Below are 19933 nucleotides of genomic sequence, written 5' to 3'. Positions count from 1 at the left end.
GTAGAGATATACCAGTACAGAGGGATGGGCCAAAAAGTGATATAAGTTTCAGTAAAATGGGATTTGTAGCATTTATAGCAATGGTTATTTATTGTACTGCAGGGATGGATCGGAAGTCTCAGAAAATGGAGGTTGTTGTGGCAGCTGCAGAGAGGTATTTGGGTGTGCAAGACTTGACAGCAGAAGAGTTACAGGGTGTGTTAAGTGGTGTTGTCCCATCTTATCCTTTCAGGATGATGGCATGAGGTAGGAATAAATACATGTAATTAGGGAAGTAGGGTGGTGTTGATTTTATTTTAAATAATTTTTAAATTAGTGAGTGTAGTGTTAGATGGTAGGGTATTTATTTAGTACATGTTTATTTAATTGTTTTATATATATTATTGTTTTCAAGCAAAGTATAAGGGAGTTGTACTCCAGTCTGGTAGGTGGCGGTAATGCAAGAAATTGGCTGCCAACCGCCGTTAAACCTCATAGAAGAAGAAGAATAATGGGATGGGAGTGTCTAGAGGGGCTGCTGTTGGTCTAGGATATTGGGAGCGCAGTTCCATCGAAACTTTTAAGACAATATGTTGAATTTTAGCTTAGGTGCTGTTTTATCGAAGAGAAGTGGTAAATCGCGTGCCAACAATTGATCCGTAAGTAGAATTTGTCATACGTGTCGCTATATTTTTGTTGTTGTGCGCATTCTGAGCAAATTACCTGTATGGATGCATGCATGTAATTCCATGTGGCGCGTGCCCATGGCTCCTGGTTGCCTAAAATCAGGGGCCGGTTTAAGGCTAGATTTATTTCAGCACCACTGGAATTAGCCTTAACGGAAAGGTTTAATGTTTTTGTGCATCCATTCCCTGTGTCATTTCACGTTTATCTGAGTTATTTGCGCGCAAACAAGCAAACATCCGGCCGATATTACGTAGCACTGGGATAAAGTCGCTCTCACTACAGTGGAAGTTAATAGGAATACGACTTCAATACTGGCCTGTGTCATAACTCGGGGTGATGTCTTCCCTCGAAGGAGCCATTGATCATATTTTTGCGATATTCCTACCTCGAGAAATGTGTCTAGCAGATGTGTTCCTATTTGTCTGCCTCTAGTCCAGGATGCATTGCATGGTGCCGTTGCCAGAGATATTCTAGAAAGCACAGAAACCAATCGCGTCCACGTTGTCATGCTTCGTCAAGCAACTGCTAAAATAATCAAATCTCAAAATCAGTATATGTCGAGAAACGTGCTTATTTTCCTCGAAAGTACGCAATGGCCCGGAAAAAAGCTATAGATACTACAAAAGAGAAAGTTAATTCTCTCGGAAAAGATTTGTAATGTTGACGAAATCCATGCTAGTGTTGTTTTTTTTAGCTAGCGTCCAATAAACTCCCATTCGGTCCTTGAAGGAGAGCGCGCCATGTCCCAGAACTCCACAGCATGCGGCCCATAGACACAGCGACGTTTCCCATGTCTAACAAAAGAATATCTGCCGTTGCAAATGACTCCACTCTGTACGGCTGGTTGAACATGGTGAGAGAGCTGTAAAATCGCCTGTACAAACTGCACTAACTAGCTACGTTACATGCTTATATTGTCTTGGGAATAATTTCGTGTAGCTACGCTAGCTAGCCAGCTCATAAAGAGCATTGCATTGTGGATTTTGTAGTCGACTTGAGATGCAGAGTTACAACGATTTCCCATTTTACCACCATAGTAACGCCAAAATGACAGTTATTTAGCACTGTACAGTTGGAAGTCGGAAGTTTACATACACTTAGATTGGAGTCATTAAAACTTGTTTTTCAACCACTCCACACATTTCTTGTTAAAGCTTGGTCGCAAATGTGTCTTCCAAATGGACAATGACCCCAAGCATACATCCAAAGTTGTGGCAAAATGGCTTAAGGACAACAAAGTCAAGGTATTGGAGTGGCCATCACAAATCCCTGACCACAATCCCGTAGAACATTTGTGGGCAGAACTGTAAAAAGTGTGTGCGAGCAAGGAGGCCTACAAACCTGACTCAGTTACACCAGCTCCGTCAGGAGGAATGGGCCAAAATTCACCCAACTTATTGTGGGAAGCTTGTGGAAGGCTACCTGAAACGTTTGACCCAAGTTCAGCAATTTAAAGGCAATGCTACCGAATACTAATTGAGTGTATGTAAGCTTCTGACCAACTGGGAATGTGATGAAAGAAATGAAAGCTGAAATAAATCATTCTCTCTATTTTGATATTTCACATTCTTAATAAAGTGGTGATCCTAATTGACCTAAGACAGGGAATTGTTACTAGGATTAAATGTCAGGAATTGTGAAACCTGAGCTTAAATGTATTTGGCTAAAGTGTATGTAAACTTCTGACTTCAACTGTAAATGAAAGGAATAAGTGGTTTTGGGTTGATTTTTCCATTTAAGATGCTTTTGGGGAACTGGGTTGTTTTCACAAGCAGCCCAATTCAAATATTTTGCCAGCTAAGAGATTGTAACGGGCTAATCTAATGTTATGCTCCAGACCAATAATGGGCTAAAGGAGCCTAACCTTACTCCTTATAGTCCAAGGACCTTAAATGTTCTGTTTAGAGGGGAATTGGCTCTAGAAACATAAAGCCCTCTTCTTTCATATCACATTAAAATAATTCATAAATGCAAAATATACATTTGAGGACAGCTCATAATAATGTCTAGAATGGCAAACACACAGAAACCCTGTGTTTTATAGCATTCTGCTCCAGCCATTACCGCAAGCAGGTCCTCCCCAATTAAGTTGCCACCAACCTCCTACTCTGTACACTGACACTGTTTTAACTGGTTAACACTTGCAGCCTAGAGTATTTTTCAGTAACAACGCGTTTGTGGCGTTCATCTTCCGTTTACCCACAGGTGTTTGGAGACGCAGATAGCTCATTAGCACAGATGGGCAACGCTGTAACATGGAAGGATGGCCGTGTGGGAAGCCTAACCCTATAAAAGGTGTAGTAATTTAACCTTTTGTTTTAGAAAATTATTTCTCGCTGATGTATGTTTACAAAACCATACAAAAAGCGATGTGTGTTAACGTATAGAGCACGCGTTGGTGGCTCTTAAAAAAACTCCCCCTGTCAGAAGATACTATGTCAATAGGCTCTAAAGGAAGTTTGCATCTATGAATGGGCCACTGTTTGATAGCACAGAGAATTTGACCAACCTTAACCTCTTACATCTAGACGTTCCGCTAGCTGAACACCTGCTCCAATATCCAATGATAGGCGTGGCGCGAATTACAAATTCCTCAAAAATCCAAAAACGTCCATTTTTCAAACATATGACTATTTTACACCATTTTAAAGACAACTCTCCTTTATCTAACCACACTGTCCAATTTCAAAAAGGCTTTACAGCGAAAGCAAAACATTAGATTATGTCAGCAGAGTACCCAGCCAGAAATAATCAGACACCCATTTTTCAAGCTAGCATATGTCACAAAAAACAAAACCACAGCTAAATGCAGCACTAACCTTTTGATGATCTTCATCAGATGACACACCTAGGACATTATGTTATACAATACATACATGCATGTTTTGTTCAATCAAGTTCATATTTATATCAAAAAACAGCTTTTTACATTAGCATGTGACGTTCAGAACTAGCATTCCCACCGAACACTCCCGGTGAATTTACTCAATTACTCACGATAAACGTTCACAAAAAACATAACAATTATTTTAAGAATTATAGATACAGAACTCCTTTATGCACTCGCTATGTCCGATTTTTAAAATAGCTTTTCGGTGACAGCACATTTTGCAATATTCTGAGTAGATTGCCCAGCCTTCACGGCTAGCTATTTTGACACCCACCAAGTTTGACCCTCACCAAACTCCGATTTACTAATAGAAAAGTTTGATTACCTTTGCTGTTCTTCGTCAGAATGCACTCCCGGGACTGCTACTTCAATAACAAATGTTGGTTTGGTTCAAAATAATCTAGAGGTATATCCAAATAGCGGCGTTTTGTTAGTGCGTTCAAGACACTATCCAAGGGTGACGAAGGGTTACGCCCCCGACGCGTTTCTTGACAAAAAAATTCTAAATATTCCATTACCGTACTTCGAAGCATGTCAACCGCTGTTTAAAATTCATTTTTATGCTATTTTTCTCGTAAAAAAGCGATAATATTCCGACCGGGAGTCGTTGTTTACGTTCAAAGACGAAAGAATAAAAACATGGGGTCGACTCGTGCACGCGCCTCAGTCTCATTGTACTCTCATCGACCACTATCAAAATGCGCTAATGTTTTTCAGCCAGGGCCTGCAAAGCCACCATTCAGCTTTTTCCCGGTTTCTGAGAGCCCATGGGAGCCGTAGGAAGAGTCACGTTACAGCAGAGATCCCCTGTTTTGGTTAGAGATGATCAAGAAGGCCAAGAAATGGTCAGAGAGGGCGCTTCCTGTTTGGAATCTTCTAAGGTTTTGGCCTGCCAAATGAGATCTGTTATATTCACAGACACCATTCAAACAGTTTTAGAAACTTTGGAGTGTTTTCTATCCAAAGCTAATAATTATATGCATATTCTAGTTTCTGGGCAGGAGTAATAATCAGATTAACTAGGCAAGTCAGTTAAGAACAAATTCTTATTTTCAATGACTGCCTAGGAACAGTGGGTTAACTGCCTTGTTCAGGGGCATAATGACAGATTTTTACCTTGTCAGCTCGGGGATTCGATCTTGCAACCTTTTGGTTACAAGTCCAACACTCTAACCACTAGACTACCTGCCGCCCCATTCATACATCAGTTTTAATGGGCAAATCTGATATGGTCACATGTAAGAATGATTTGAAAAAGAAGAAAAAAATCTGAATTGGGTTCTTTGGGTGGTACCACTGTGATACCAACTTTCTGGGTAAAAGGTCTGAATACATAAAATTGGGGTGTGGATCAGAAAACCAGTCAGTATCTGGTGTGACCACCATTTGCGTCATGCAGCGCGAAACATCTTGGGATAGAGTTGATCAGGCTGTTGATTGTGGCCTGTGGAATGTTGTCCCACTCCTCTTCAATGGCTGTGCGAAGTTGCTGGATATTGGCAAGAACTGGAACACGCTGTCATACACGTCAATCAAGAGCATCCCAAACATGCTCAATGGATGACATGTCTGGTGAGTATGGAGGAACTGGGACATTTTCAGCTTCCAAGAATTGTGTACAGATCCTTTCCACATGGGACAGTGAATTTTCATGCTGAAACACGAGGTGATGGCGGAGGATGAATGGCACGACAATGGGCCTCAGGATTTCGTCACGGCATCTCTGCATGCAAATTGCCATCGATAAAATGAAATTGTGTTCGATGTCCGTAGCTTATGCCTGCCCCATACCATAACTCCACCGCCACTTTGTTCACAACATTGACATCAGCAAACCAATTGCCCACACGCTGCCATACACGCTATATGCCATCTTCCCGGTACAGTTTAAACCGGGATTCATCCTTGAAGAGCACACTTCTCCAGCGGCCATCAAAGGTGAGCATTTGCCCACTGACGTCGGTTGCAACGCCAAACTGCAGTCAGGTCAAGACCCTGGTGAGGACGACAAGCACGCAGATGAGCTTCCCTGAGACGGTTTCTGACAGTGTGCAGAAATTCTCCGGTTGCGCAAACCCACAGTTTCATCAGCTGTGCAGGTGACTGGTCTCAGACAATCCCGCAGGTGAAAAAGCCAGATGTGGAGGTCCTGGGCTAGCGTGGTTACACATGGTCTGCGGTTGTGAGGCCGTACTGCCAAATTATCTGAAATGGCGGTGGCTTATGGTAGAGAAATGAACATTCAATTATCTGGAAACCGCTCTGGTGAACATTAGAGGCCTTCTATTGTCCTCAGCACAAGGTGCACCTGTGTAATGATCATGCTGTTTAATCGGCTTCTTGATATACCACACCTATCAGGTGGATGGATTATCTTGGCAAAAGAGAAATGCTCACTAACAGGGATGTAAACACATTTGTGCACAAAAACCAACATTTTAGAGAATCTTTTTGTGCATATGCCATATTTCTGGGATCTTTAATTTCAGATCATGGAACCAACACTTTGCATGTTGCGTTTTTATATTTTTGTTCAGTGTACTTCCTTGTCTTGTGCTCGTGTCTTAGGTGGTGAGCATTCAAATCGGCATAGCTATACACAGAGCCAAGTCTAAATCAGGTTATTAATACTTTAATACGGACTGTTTGGTAGCGATGTGTGAGGAAGGAAATTCCACACTCAGATTCTAAAGGAGCAAGGATCCTGGAAGCCTACTGTTGGTTTTATTTTTTATTATGCGTTTCATTAAAAAAGAGGCAGCACTCTTGCTCAGAATGAAAAGCTGTTTCTTTTTCTTTTCATGTTAACATGAAATGTAGGCTATGTTCTCATAGATTTGCATACAATTGAATATGCAGCATTATTATAAAATGCCCACCATAACCTTAGTCAGTAAAATATAGGGCTAATATAATGAATGTTCCTAGTGTATATTTTAACTCAATAACCCCCTGCATCTCATTTTGCAGGTGAGGACACAGCTGTAAATGTTGAGGACCATCTCTGGAGGAGGTGATTCCCATCAGGAACTACAGATGGACCACTTTGGACATCCTCTTTTTCTTCCAAGCCCGTCAGTGAGAGCTGAGCCTGTGCCACAGACGCTGGGCCATTCAGACGGTTTCAGACTCGACGAGCATCTGGGTGTGTCTCGGAATGTTGAGGAGATCCTGGACTATTGGAGACTGGACCCTGTTTGTAGCCCTGGAGGTTCAAAGACGGGAGCTGGAGATCCAGAGACATTACCAGTCGGTAACAAGACACCAACAGCTATGATGGGGGATGTTCCTGTGTTTACTCTAGCCTCACAAATGGATCTGTCCAATGGAGGAGTAACACGTGAGCCATGTGATGTTAAGAAAGTACCTACAGAGACCAAATGCAGTGCATTGACCTCCCTTCACATTAGATCCAAAGAGAAGCAGCAGTCAGAGTCTAGTAAAAAGAGTGAATTGGATTTATCTCTGTGTAAATGTGAGATTATGTCTGAATGTCCTGAGATGAAAGTTGAGGATCCTATTTGGTCATATTATTATCAGAGTGAATCCGGCATGACTCCAGTTAAAACAAAAGCCATCCCAGTTAAAAAAGAGTCCTTAGAAAATGCTACTGTGGCTGTCAAAACCAAAAATGAAGTTGATTCTGAAATGAAAGTTGAGGATCCTATTTGGGCATGTTATTTTGCAGAACAGGAAAAGGAGGTGCCTAATGTTGAAAGGAAAACATATTCTGCACATGTGAAAGAAGAACCTGTAGATATTGAGATTCCATTTAGCTTTGCTCTTGGTTCATCTTCACCGGAAAACGGTGTTCAGCTGACTTTGACTGACAGATGTGATCAAGATGGAAATAGAGGTCTATATGCAGTGAAACCTGCCGAAGAACAAAGTGTGAAAAACTCTACAGAAACTTACTATGTGAAACGGGAAATGGTGGACATGAAAAATGAAGATCCCATATGGGCTAATTTTCACCTGAATGAAGTAAGAAAGGATTTGAAGCCAAAATATGATGATTTAGCATCTCTACTTCCGTCAATGATAGAAAACAACCATCAGCCACCAATCTTCAAGGAATCGCTATCATTGAGGACTGAGAGTAGGCAACCCATCCATATGGTCAACATATCATTGCCTGCAATCACAGGAGGGCAGGAATGCACTATGACCTCTGACCCAAAAGGCTGTTCTCAGCCTATTTCACACCAGCCCAGCAAAAAGCAAAGGTTGGAGTGTGAGCCTGGTGACAAATCACTGGCCTTTAACTCAACACAGGCAAATACAAACCAGAGATCACATAATAAGCCACAGCAGCAAGATGTAACATCAGGCTTTTATACATCTACTCAGTCTCATCATACAGACATTTCCCAGTCAGACCTGGGTTCTCAGTCAAATACGACAGACTGCTCATTTCCAATGCCAGGTACAGGTATAAAACATCTGCCTCAAACATCAAACATCTACAACAAGCATAAACCATCTACTACTGAAAAAGAAATGATAAATACCTGCCAACTATGTGGTAAATCCATTGCTTCACATAAACTGTCAGCAGAGGCTGTAAAAGGACTGGGAAAGACAGACACAACTAGACCCTGGACATGTTGTGTATGTAAAGCAACATATAAAGGCCAAGGAACGTGGGTGTTTCACAGACAAATACACATTAGTGGCTTAAAATGCCCTGAGTGTGGAAAGTGTTTTAAAACACAACATAGCTTGGATGTTCATAAGAAGACACATTCTAAGGAAAGGCCTTTCTCTTGTGAGGAGTGCGGCAAGACCTATCGCACTCTCAGCCTTCGTAACGCACACATTTACAGTTGTCACAAAACCCCCAACCATGCCTGTCAGGAGTGTGGCAAGAGTTTTAGGCAAAGAGCCCACCTATACATTCACATGAACATACATACAGGAAATAGACCCTATCAGTGTGCAGACTGCGAGGCTGCCTTCAAGTCACCCTCAGCACTGTTTACGCACAAGACTATTCACACAGGTGAGAAGCCCTTTGTCTGCCCTCTGTGTGGCATGCGTTTCCGCCTCAATGCCTTCCTCACTGTCCACCTGAACACACACTCTACCACCAAAGGAAAACTGCACAATAAGTCAGGGAAAAGCCAATCTAAGAGGGAGCAGTCAGACTCTGAAGAGACCTCTGACACCCTCTCTGACTCAACCCCTCAAACCCCCACCTCTAGAGAGACCAGGAGTCAGAGGAAATCGAAGCAGGTGGAAAACTGAAGGTGAATGGAACACTATCGCTCCTCTTTAGATGCTCCAAGGATGAAGCATATTTTATTTTAATCTGTATATTTTACTATCTTTGTGCTTAGTAAAACCTAGTTTTAGGTTCAACCTAGTTAGTGTTTTGTTGATTGCTGCTTCACAATAAAATGTTTTGTTCAAATGAAACTAACTTTACAATGTCTTTGTTCATTTGTTTCTATTAGCTGTTGTCATAGCACACTGGGGTCCTCAACATTGATCAAATCAGTGAACTGGAGAGCAGGATATGTTACCTCTCACAGCAGTGGACATTTGTGTTAATATTTGACTGTTATTTTGCAATTTTAAAGGAAACCGGTCAGAACAAGCATAGTATTGTAAGGGTAATATTTCCCTGCGAATCCTTTTGCTGAAGCACTTGATTGTGTGCTGGATGTTAACAGAATGGGCTGTGTGGCACAGGATGTAAGTGTGATATATTGCATCATTGAGCAGCCCAAACTGCTGCGGACTAGCACAATGCAACACATCAGATCCACAACTGAAGAGCAGTAGACCCCATAGATTTGGATATATCAGTATTTGTTTTTACAAAAACACTGAAGACATGTATCAAGTATATGAATTAGATGCTGATTACACAATGTATTTCATTCATGGATAAATTACAATTGTGTAGGTAATATATGTTTTGATTTGGTGATAGTGACAGAAAAACCTTTGGTATCTAGGACTATAATGTATAGGGCCATATAGGCTATACCTAGGGCCCAATGAAGTTTCAGGTCCATTGTCAGTAAAAGACGAATGGTCAGGTCACATGCCCATGAAGAAGGTACACCAGATGTACCACTAAGGGGCAGCAGACTCCATAGATCCTGAGTTCTGATACTGTATGTCAGGTATGGGCAACTTTGATGGGGGTGGGGGCCGCAGTGGGTCTATGTACCCCCCCCCCCCCCCAAGTTTTGATAGCTGGCCGCTTGTCAAGATAATCCATCCACCTGACAGGTGTGGCATATCAAGAAGCTGATTAAACAGCATGGTCATTACACAGGTGCCCCTTGTGCTGGGGACAATAAAAGGCCACTAAATGTGCAGTATTGTCACAACACAATGCCACAAGATGTTTTAAGGGAGCTTACAATTGTCATGTTGACATGTTGACACCAGAGTTTTTTTCCAGAGAATGTAATGTTCATTTTTCTACCATAAGCCGCCTCCAACATAGTTTTAGAGAATTTGGCATTATGTCCAACTGGTCTCGCAACCACAGACCACGTGTTACCACGCCAGCCCAGGACCTCCATATCCCGGCTTCTTCACCTACGGGATCGTCTGAGACCAGCCACCCGGACAGCTGATAAAACTGGGTTTGCACAAGTCAAGAATTTCTGCACGAACTGTCAGAAACCGTCTCAGGGAAGCTTATCTGCGTGCTACCGACTTCAGTGGGCAAATGCTCACCTTCGATGACCACTGGCACACTGGAGAAGTGTGCTCTTCACGAATTAATCCCAGTTTCAACTACCGGACAGATGGCAGACAGTGTTTATGGTGTGGTGCAGGCGACCGGTTTTCTGATGTCAACGTTGTGAATGGAGTGCCCCATGGTGGGGTTATGGTATGGGCATAAGCTACGGACAACGAACACAATTACATTTTATCAATGGCAATTTGAATGCACAGATACCGTGACGAGACCCTGAGGCCGATGGTTGTGCCATTCATCCTCCACCATCACTTCATGTTTCAGCATGATAATGCAATGCCCCATGTCGCAAGGATCTGTATACAATTCCTGGAAGCTGAAAATGTCCCAGTTCTTCCATGGTCTGCATACTCACCAGACATGTCACCCGTTGAACATGTTTGGGATGCTCTGGATTGGCGTGTACGACAGCGTGTTCAGCCATTGAAAAGGAATGGCACAACATTCCACAGGCCACAATCAACAACCTGATCAACTCTATGCGAAGGACTTCCTGAGGCAAATGGTGGTCACACCAGATACTGACTGGTTTTCTGATCAACTCTCCTTTTTTAAAGGTGCTTCTGCTGGTCACAGGTACATCTGTATTCCCAGGCATTTGAAAACTATAGATTAGGGCCTAATTAATTTTTTACAATTGACTGATTTCCTTATATTAATTGTAACTCTGTAAAATATTTGAAATTGTTGCTTTTATATTTTTGTTAAGTATAAATTGGTCCGCATGCCACCAGTTGTCCATCCCTGCTGAATGTCAAATATTTGTACAAAGCCACATCGGGAAATTGTTTACAGAAATTGGCTCTATTAAATGTATAACCTATAAACAGTTAGCGCTGAACAGACAAAATTACATTAATAGAAATAAATTGCAATTTTATACTTTTTGTGTTGGTTTGGTCATAATGACTCATTGTTATTTAGAGGTACTTTATCTTACCCAAGTGGAATTGATCCCTTCGCTTGACCTCTGAGTGGCCCTCGATTTGTCAAGTCACTCACTCCATTCATTGGAAGCCATGGGCTACAGGATTGACTGTATATGAATGGACAAAGCCATCAATGATGTCACACCAACTGTTATAAGGCTTTGCCTTTGGAGTATGTTTTTGAGTTGTCATGTTTTTTTTTTTTTACATCACTACGTTTGGTGTAGAAATCAGACTTACAATACAGGCAGTATGCCCGTGTATCATCGCCAATAAACATCTTCAACCAGCCTTTGAAATCAGGGTTTGATTCCCACTCCTTTCTGTATTTTTGAGTGTACAGTTTAGACTGAGACATGATGAGCTAGCTGTTTAGCTTATGTCACAGAGGCACACACACACAGTGGACAAGGTGAGTAAGTGACTGAGGCTGTGTGAGGCAAATGCAGTGATATATTGTAGACAAAGAACATTTTACATTTACAGGGATCGGCCAGCGGCGGCTTCCCGCATGCGCGATTCATTTGCAGTCTTGACGCGGAGGGGTGAACATCTCCTCTGACTGCAGTGCGAGGACTGGGCCGCCTGTGAGTGCTTTGGGACGGGGGTGGGGCCCACGGCAGCACCCGCTGCTCGTTGAGAAGATTAAGAACAATACGTGCTTTCACGTCAGTCTCCAATAACACCAGAAAAAGTCGCTAGATTTGTTGCTAGTCGGTTTTTTAAAAATGTGTCGCTAGAGGGGCCTGAATACTTGCTAAATATAGCGACGAAGTCGCTAAGTTGGCAACACCGGGACCCTGCTCTCAGGCTGTTGCCGCTTCTTCTTCTATGATTTCATGGCGGTCCGCAAACAATCGTTTAAGTGCATGCTGCCACCTACTGAGCTGGAATGTATGATCAATCATGATCTGCCCAATTCTGTACTACCATAAAAATTCAATTCAAAACCAAACCATTTCAAAACTTCTACTACATCCTCCCCCAAAACTCCTCCCCAACCCCATTCAACTTTATCTATATCATGCTGAAATACTCCACCCTTAGGATTGTTCAGCATGTCAACAACCATTTCAAGAGTAACATCTGTTACCCCTAATATCTCTTTTGCCATCTCCACAATAACCTTCAACCTGGCATTTCTGCTTTCCACAACCCGAGTCATATTGATAACCTTATCAATAAAAGCTATGAAGTCAACTTTATTCATTATCAAAGTGGCATTTGACACTGCACATTCATGAGCACAACATTTCTGAAAAGGCCTTGAAACCATGCCAGGACCACCAGAAGCACCAACCCTGACAGTAGGTCCTTACTACAGGTACATCCATGTCAGCTCCATCAGTCCACAATGTATTTCTACCAATCTGTTTTACAGCCTCTGCATATGATACATCATGACTGATCCTATATCTCTGAGCCTCTCTGTACCTGGCATCCACCAAATGCTACACTATGTTCTCCCCACAATTACGGCCGTTAACCTTGACATTGTTTCCACATTCACCATAATCATGTGCCCCTCCACACTTGGCACATCTTTTCTTTCCTTTACACTGAGCAGCTACATGTCTCATTCTTTGGCATTTAAAACCCTGCAGTGCATATGGGACACATTCTCTAACATTAAAACTAAGGAATCCTATCTGTACTTTTCTCAGCATCACTAATAAACTTTCACTTCTTTGACACTCTTTCCTACTGATCAACCTTTTGGCCTCAATCGCTCTGCCTCCCTTCACATTTTCTTTAATATTATCTGTGGACATAGATATCGGGACCCCAGTGATGACTCCCCTCAACCTCTCATAAGCAGCACGGACATGGCTTTTAATCTTCTTCCCATTAAGCTTTTCCATTTTCAAAATCTTTTGCTGAGCCTGAGATGCAAACAGATCCACCTGCACTCTCCAAAACCTTTCCCACAGCTGTAGCACCACCTGGGGGTGTAGACTCCAGTCCACTTCCGGCGGGCCATTTCTCTAAAGCATGTCTGCTGCCCAGTTCAGGACCCCGGGGATGTGTGCTGCCCGCAGTGGAGCTAAGCGGGTCTGTGCCCACAGCAAGAGCTCCCGAGACAGTTCGTGGAGGTGCCGTGAGCTCAGTCCCCCCTGGTGATTGGTTGTCTGATCTGACCAGGACATGCTTCCCCTCCAAGTAGGGCAGGAACTGTTGGAGTGCCAGGTGAACCGCCCTGAGCTCCAGCACATTGATGTGCTCGCCACTCCATGCGGGGCTCCAGCGTCCGCTCTCTGCCATTCCTCTGAACAATGTCCCCTAACCCGCTAGCGAGGCATCGTTGCACACTAGCTCCCTGCGGTGGACTCTGTTCAGTGTCACTCCCACCAACAGGAAGGAGTGAGAGCACCATTTTGTCAGAGTCCTCACACATGTATTTGTCACCAATAGCTGACGATGTCTGTGTCATCTATGGTGCCACATGGTGAGAGATGAACCATCGCTGGAGTGGCCTGAGGTGAAGAAGGCCCAGCAAATCAACAGAGAAGCCAACGTGAGTAGGCTGAGTAACTTCTGACACTGTAACACGGACACGGCTCGTCCAAGCCGAAAACGGTCTACGTAGGCCTGTATCTTCCCCAACCTTACCTAAGGGAGACGTGCTCTCATAAGAGTTGAGTCAATCAACATTCCCAGGACCACCGTCTGTGAGGGAGTCAGGTTGCTCTTCTCCCTGTTTAGGGTGAGGCCCAGATCTTGAATGTGCTTCAAGATTATCCAGACAGTCGTCCAGGTAGTTCAGCACAAGAATGCCCTGGGACATGATAGGCGCTAGGACTGTGTCCATGCACTTTGTGAATGTACGCGGCGCCAGTGAGAGGCCGAACGAGAGGACTTTGAATTCATAAGCCACTCCTTCGAAGGCGAACCGGAGGTACTTCCAGTGATCTCGATGAACTGGAACAAGAATATGCGCATCCTTCAGGTCGAGCGTGGTGAACCATTGGCCACTCGAGATTGCCCGCAACACTCGCGCTGGCAAGAGCATCTTGAACTTGAGCTCCTTTAAACATTTCTTGAGGCCGCACAGGTCCAGGATCGACCAAAACTATGAAATACGTGGAGTAGAACCCACTTAGCCATTCTAGCGGCTCTAAATTTCTGATTGCATCCTTGCTCAGGATCTCCAGCCGGAGCGCCTCCTTCCTCACCCCATCTGCCACCGAGGTGACTCAGATGCCCCTGTAGGGCAGCAGCCTGAATTGGAACTGGAGCTTGTGGTAGGGTGCGCAGTTGCCAAAAACTCCTGCAGTGTCTCTATCTTTGCTCAGTTTTGTAGTCTGCTGTATGACGTTGTCGAACCCTGGCCCAAAGGTGGAACCTAGCATGAAGGCGAGCTCCAAGAAAATTTTCTGAACTGGCGATGGACGTTTAGACTGCCAGCCAAAGATGGCCTTGCCTTTGACATGTGTAATGTCCATCTGGAGCATATTGAGCAGCCTTGACACCTCTGTGGCCTCCTTAAGAAGCTCGACACCACCCCCTGGGAGGCGAGGGATCAGCAAGGCATGGTAGTATTGCAGTATTGTAGCTGCATTTACGAGGTGTGCCATGATGGTAAGGGTCCCGAAAGTGCTTTGCATCCATTCGTCGCTTACTCTTTCAGGTCCTGGTTTGAATCGAGGCACCTTGCCAATGATCTCCTTGTCAAGGAGGATCATGGCAGCCACCATGTCATCAATCACCGGATAGTGGTCTAGCCCCAAGGACTCTGCATTCCTTAGGAGAGTCCACAGCCTAGTATGGTTGTCGCAACAGAAGTGCCCTCTAGGACAGGACAGGTCATGCAGGCAGGCAAATCAAAATCAAATCAAATGTATTTATATAGCCCTTCTTACATCAGCTGATATCTCAAAGTGCCCCCACACCACTAGAGGGATATCTTCAACCACCAACTTACCATCCTGAGACAAGGCCGAGTATAGCCCACAAAGATATCCGCCACGGCACAACCCAAGGGGGGGGGGGCAACCTAGATAGGAAGACCACATCAGTGACTCAACCCACTCAAGTGACGCACCCCTCCTAGGGACGGCATGGAAGAGCACCAGTAAGCCAGTGACTCAGCCCCTGTAATAGGGTTAGAGGCAGAGAATCCCAGGGGATAGAGGGGAACCGGCCAGGCAGAGACTGCAAGGGCGGTTCGTTGCTCCATAGCCTTTCCATTCACCTTCACACTCCTGGGCCAGACTACACTCAATCATAAGACCTACTGAAGAGATGAGTCTTCAGTAAAGACTTAAAGGTTGAGACCGAGTCTGCGTCTCTCACATGGGTAGGCAGACCATTCCATAAAAATGGAGCTCTATAGGAGAAAGCCCTGCCTCCAGCTGTTTGCTTAGAAATTCTAGGGACAATTAGGAGGCCTGCGTCTTGTGACCGTAGCGTACATGTAGGTATGTATGGCAGGACCAAATCGGAAAGATAGGTAGGAGCAAGCCTACATGCTTTGTAGGTTAGCAGTAAAACCTTGAAATCAGCCCTTTCCTTAACAGGAAGCCAGTTAGTGCTAGCACTGGAGTAATATGATCACATTTTTTGGTTCTAGTCAGTATTCTAGCAGCCGTATTTAGCACTAACTGAAGTTTATTTAGTGCTTTATCCGGGTAGCCGGAAAGTAGAGCATTGCAGTAGTCCAACCTAGAAGCAAAAAAGCATGGATACATTTTTCAGAATCATTTTTGGGCAGAAAGTTTCTAATTTTTGCAATGTTACGTAGATGGAAAAAAGCTGTCCTTGAAACAGTCTTGATATGTTCTTCAAAAGAGAGATCAGGGCCCAGAGTAACGCCGAGGTCCTTCACAGTTTTATTTGAGACGACTGTACAACCATCAAGATTAACTGTCAGATTCAACAAAAGATCTCTTTGTTTCTTGGGACCTAGAACAAGCATCTCTGGTTTGTCCGAGTTTAAAAGTAGAAAGTTTGCAGCCATCCACTTCCTTATGTCTGAAACACAGGCTTCTAGCGAGGCCAATTTTGGGGCTTCACCATGTTTCATTGAAATGTACAGCTGTGTGTCATCCGCATAGCAGTGAAATTTAAAATTATGTTTTTGAATGACATCCCCAAGACGTAAAATATATAGTGAAAACAATAGTGGTCCTAAAACGGAACCTTGAGGAACACCGAAATTTACAGTTGATTTGTCAGAGGACAAACCATTCACAGAGACAAACTGATATCTTTCCGACAGATAAGATCTAAACCAGGCCAGAACTTGTCCGTGTAGACCAATTTGGGTTTCCAATTGCATCCCCCGTGGGCAGGGGTACCCTGAATTTCTCACAATGAAACACCATAATAGCTATGTAATTCCTCTGTGAAAGTAAAGACAACAGTGTGATATTACTATGTGTCTATAGTATACAGTGTGCAATACTGGAATAGGGAAAATACTACAGACCTACAGTACCAGCCTTAGTCTTCTACTTATTTATTTATTTATTTCACCTTTATTTAACCAGGTAGGCCAGTTGAGAACAAGTTCTCATTTACAACTGCGACCTGGCCAAGATAAAGCAAAGCAGTGCGCCAAAAACAACAACAGAGTTATACATAAACAAACGTACAGTCAATAACACAATAGAAAAATCAATGCACAGTGTGCAAATGTAGAAGAATAAGGAGGTTATACAATAAATAGGCCATAGAGGTGAAATAATTACAAATTTAGCATTAACACTGGAGTGATAGATGTGCAGATGATGATGTGTAAGTAGAGATACTGGGGTGCAAAAGAGCAAGAGGATAAATAACAATATGGGGATGAGGTAGTTGGGTGTGCTATTTACAGATTGGCTGTGTACAGGTACAGTGATCGGAATGTTGCTCTAAGAGCTGATGCTTAAAGTTAGAGAGGGAGATATAGGGATCCAGCTTCAGGGATTTTTGCAATTCGTTCCAGTCATTGGCAGCAGAGAACTGGAAGGAAAGGTGGCCAAAGGAAGTGTTGGCTTTGGGAATGACCAGTGAAATATACCTGCTGGAGCGCATGCTACGGGTGGGTGTTGCTATGGTGACCAGTAACCTGAGATAAGGCGGGGCTTTACCTAGCAAAGACTTATAGATGACCTGGAGCCATACACTATCTGAAGGAGAGGAGATGTGAACGGGGTGTGAACTGCCTGATCCAGGGGGGAGGGGAAGAGCACACGAACTCACACGTTAGCTCGATCCTAGCGTGTGGGTCAGCTGTAACTCACGCCACGTTATAGTTTATTCTACCATACATGGGGGTGTTGGCAGGTTGTAAGATGTGTGCTTTGTTCTGCAGTGGTCTGCTCTCGTTAAGCTAGCTCCTGCATAGCTCGTTCACCATGGAACAAACAAGAGTTTTGACAAGATGTAAACTGCCCTGTGAAATACCAGCGTGACACGACTAGCGACATGTGACTGACTCTCCATGGAGAACTGCAAGACTGCCGGAACGAAACATACACAGACTCCCGATCTTGCGGGGTTAGGCTAACCGGGAGGGTTCCGGTGGACAGACAAGACACAGACAACTAGGACAAACCCTCAGCGCCGTAATAGTAGTAATTCAAACGAGGTGGCACAAGCCAAACTGAGTGAGGGGACAGCAGAGCACCCTGATGAAGAGGCTAGCTGCTCCAAGCTATTGAATAGCTGCGGGTATACTTCTGAGCTTATACACCCAAACATAGAGTGCTTACCAAGTGAATCCTCTCTGGAATGAGCCGAGTGAAGGGAGAGGTGGGAGTAGTAAGGCGGGGGCTATTTTAGGGGGTCAGCCGCTGCACTACCCAGTACACAGGATTAATCTAAAATTCTTACTCAGAATGCATCCTGCCGAGGGGAATAATACCATATTGGAGCGATCCAATATAATGCTACATAATAAAGACAGTATTTGTATTTATTACGGATCCCAAGGCAGCAGCTACTCTTCCTGGGGTCCAGCAAAATTAAGGCAGTTTTCCAATTTTAAAAACATTACACTACATTCACAGATTTCACATCACACTGTGTGCCCTCAAGCCCCTACTCCACCAGTACCACATATCTACTACACAAAATCCATGTGTACGTGTTTGTATAGTGGGTATGTTATCGTGTGTGTGTATGCATGTGTCTGTGGTTGTGTTGCTTCACAGTCCCCGCTGTTCCATAAGGTGTATTTTTAACTGTTTTTTAAATCAAAATTTACTGCTTGCATTAGTTGCTTCATGTGGAATAGTTCCATGTAGTCATGGCTCTATGTAGTACTGTGCGCCTCCCATAGTATGTTCTGGACATGGGGACTGTGAAGAGACCTCTTGTGGCATGTCTTGTGGGGTATGCATGGGTGTCCGAGCTGTGCGCCAGTAGTTCAAACAGACAGCTTGGAGAGATTGACATGCATATCATCAATATTAGCTCTCTGTGTACATCCAAGGGCCAGCTGTGCTGCCCTGTTCTGAGCCAATTGCAATTTTCCTAAGTTCCTTTTTGTGGTACCTGACCACATGATTGAACAGTAGTCCAGGTGCGACAAAACTAGGGCCTGTAGGACCTGCCTTGTTGATAGTGCTGTTAAGAAGGTAGAGCAGCGCTTTATTATGGACAGATTTCTTCCCATTTTATCTACTGTTGTATCAATATGTTTTGACCATGACAGTTTACAGGGTTACTCCAAGCAGTTTAGTCACCTCAACTTGCTCAATTTCCAACTTGCTCAATTTAGTTGAGGTTTAGGGTTTAGTGAATGATTTGTCCCAAATACAATGCTTTTAGTTTTTGAAATATTTAGGAGTAACTTACTCCTTGCCACCCACTCTGAAACTAATTGCAGCTCTTTGTTAAGTGTTGCAGTCATTGCAGTCGCCATAGTAGCTGACATGTATAGTGTTGAATCATCCGCATACATAGACACATTGGCTTTACTCAAAGCCAGTGGCAAGTTGTTAGTAAAGATTGAAAATAGTAAGGGGCCTAGACAGCTGCCCTGGGGAATTCCTGATTCTACCTGGATTACGTTGGAGAGGCATCCATTAAAGAACACTGTTCTGTTAGACAGGTAACTCTTTATCCACAATATAGCAGGGGGGTGTAAAGCCATAACACATAAGTTTTTCCAGCAACAGACTATGATCGATAACGTCAAAAGCCGCACTGAAGTCTAACAAAACAACCCCCACAATCTTTTTTCATCAATTTCTCTCAGCCATTCATCAGTGCTGTGCTTGTTGAATGTCCTTCTCTATAAGCGTGCTGAAAGTCTGTTGTCATTTTGTTTACTGTAAAATAGCATTTGTATCTGGTCAAATACAATTTTTTCCAAAAGTTTACTATGGGTTTGTAACAGGCTGATTGGTCAGCTATTTGAGCCAGTAAAGTGGGCTTTACTATTCTTAGGTAGCGGAATGACTTTTGCTTCCCTCCGAGCCTGGGGGCACACACTTTCTAGTAGGCTTAAATTGAAAATATGGCAAATAGGACCGGCAATATCGTCCACTATTATCCTCAGTAATTCTCCATCCAAGTTGTCTAACCCTGGTGGCTTGTCATTTTTGATAGACAACAATAATTGTTTCACCCCTTCCACACTCACTTTACGGAATTCAAAATTACAATGCTTGTCTTTCATACTTTGGTCAGCTATACTTGGATGTGTATTGTCAGCGTTTGCTAATGCCTAAATTTGCTAATCTTGCCAATAAAAAAATCCTTAAAGTAGTTGACAATATCAGTTGGTTTTGT

The 19933-nt window shown here is 43.6% G+C and overlaps 1 protein-coding gene across 3 annotated transcripts; it reads left to right on the top strand.

The window, feature by feature from the left end:
• Nucleotides 1-496: 496 nt before the first annotated feature.
• LOC115204322 (zinc finger protein 397) lies at nucleotides 497-8978 on the top strand. Of its 3 annotated transcripts, none has more exons than XM_029769794.1 (3): nucleotides 497-638; nucleotides 2872-2961; nucleotides 6527-8978. In XM_029769794.1, exon 3 carries the CDS (start codon nucleotides 6545-6547, stop codon nucleotides 8801-8803), a length of 2259 nt encoding a protein of 752 aa, XP_029625654.1. In that variant the 5' UTR covers nucleotides 497-638; nucleotides 2872-2961; nucleotides 6527-6544; the 3' UTR covers nucleotides 8804-8978. The 3 variants fall into 3 exon arrangements, with proteins under 3 accessions (XP_029625654.1, XP_029625656.1, XP_029625655.1); XM_029769795.1 differs by lacking the exon at nucleotides 497-638 and adding an exon at nucleotides 764-1519; XM_029769796.1 differs by lacking the exon at nucleotides 2872-2961 and having other exon boundaries at nucleotides 498-638.
• The last annotated feature ends 10955 nt before the right edge of the window (nucleotides 8979-19933 follow it).

This window comes from Salmo trutta, chromosome 12 (assembly GCF_901001165.1).
Source record: "Salmo trutta chromosome 12, fSalTru1.1, whole genome shotgun sequence".
NCBI classification, from domain to species: domain Eukaryota; kingdom Metazoa; phylum Chordata; class Actinopteri; order Salmoniformes; family Salmonidae; genus Salmo; species Salmo trutta.
This window is presented reverse-complemented; position numbering and strand designations above follow the sequence as displayed.

Bases quoted from the DNA above. Each gene is read 5' to 3' on its own strand.
- LOC115204322 (XM_029769794.1), top strand. From the start codon at position 6,545: ATGTTGAGGACCATCTCTGGAGGAGGTGATTCCCATCAGGAACTACAG.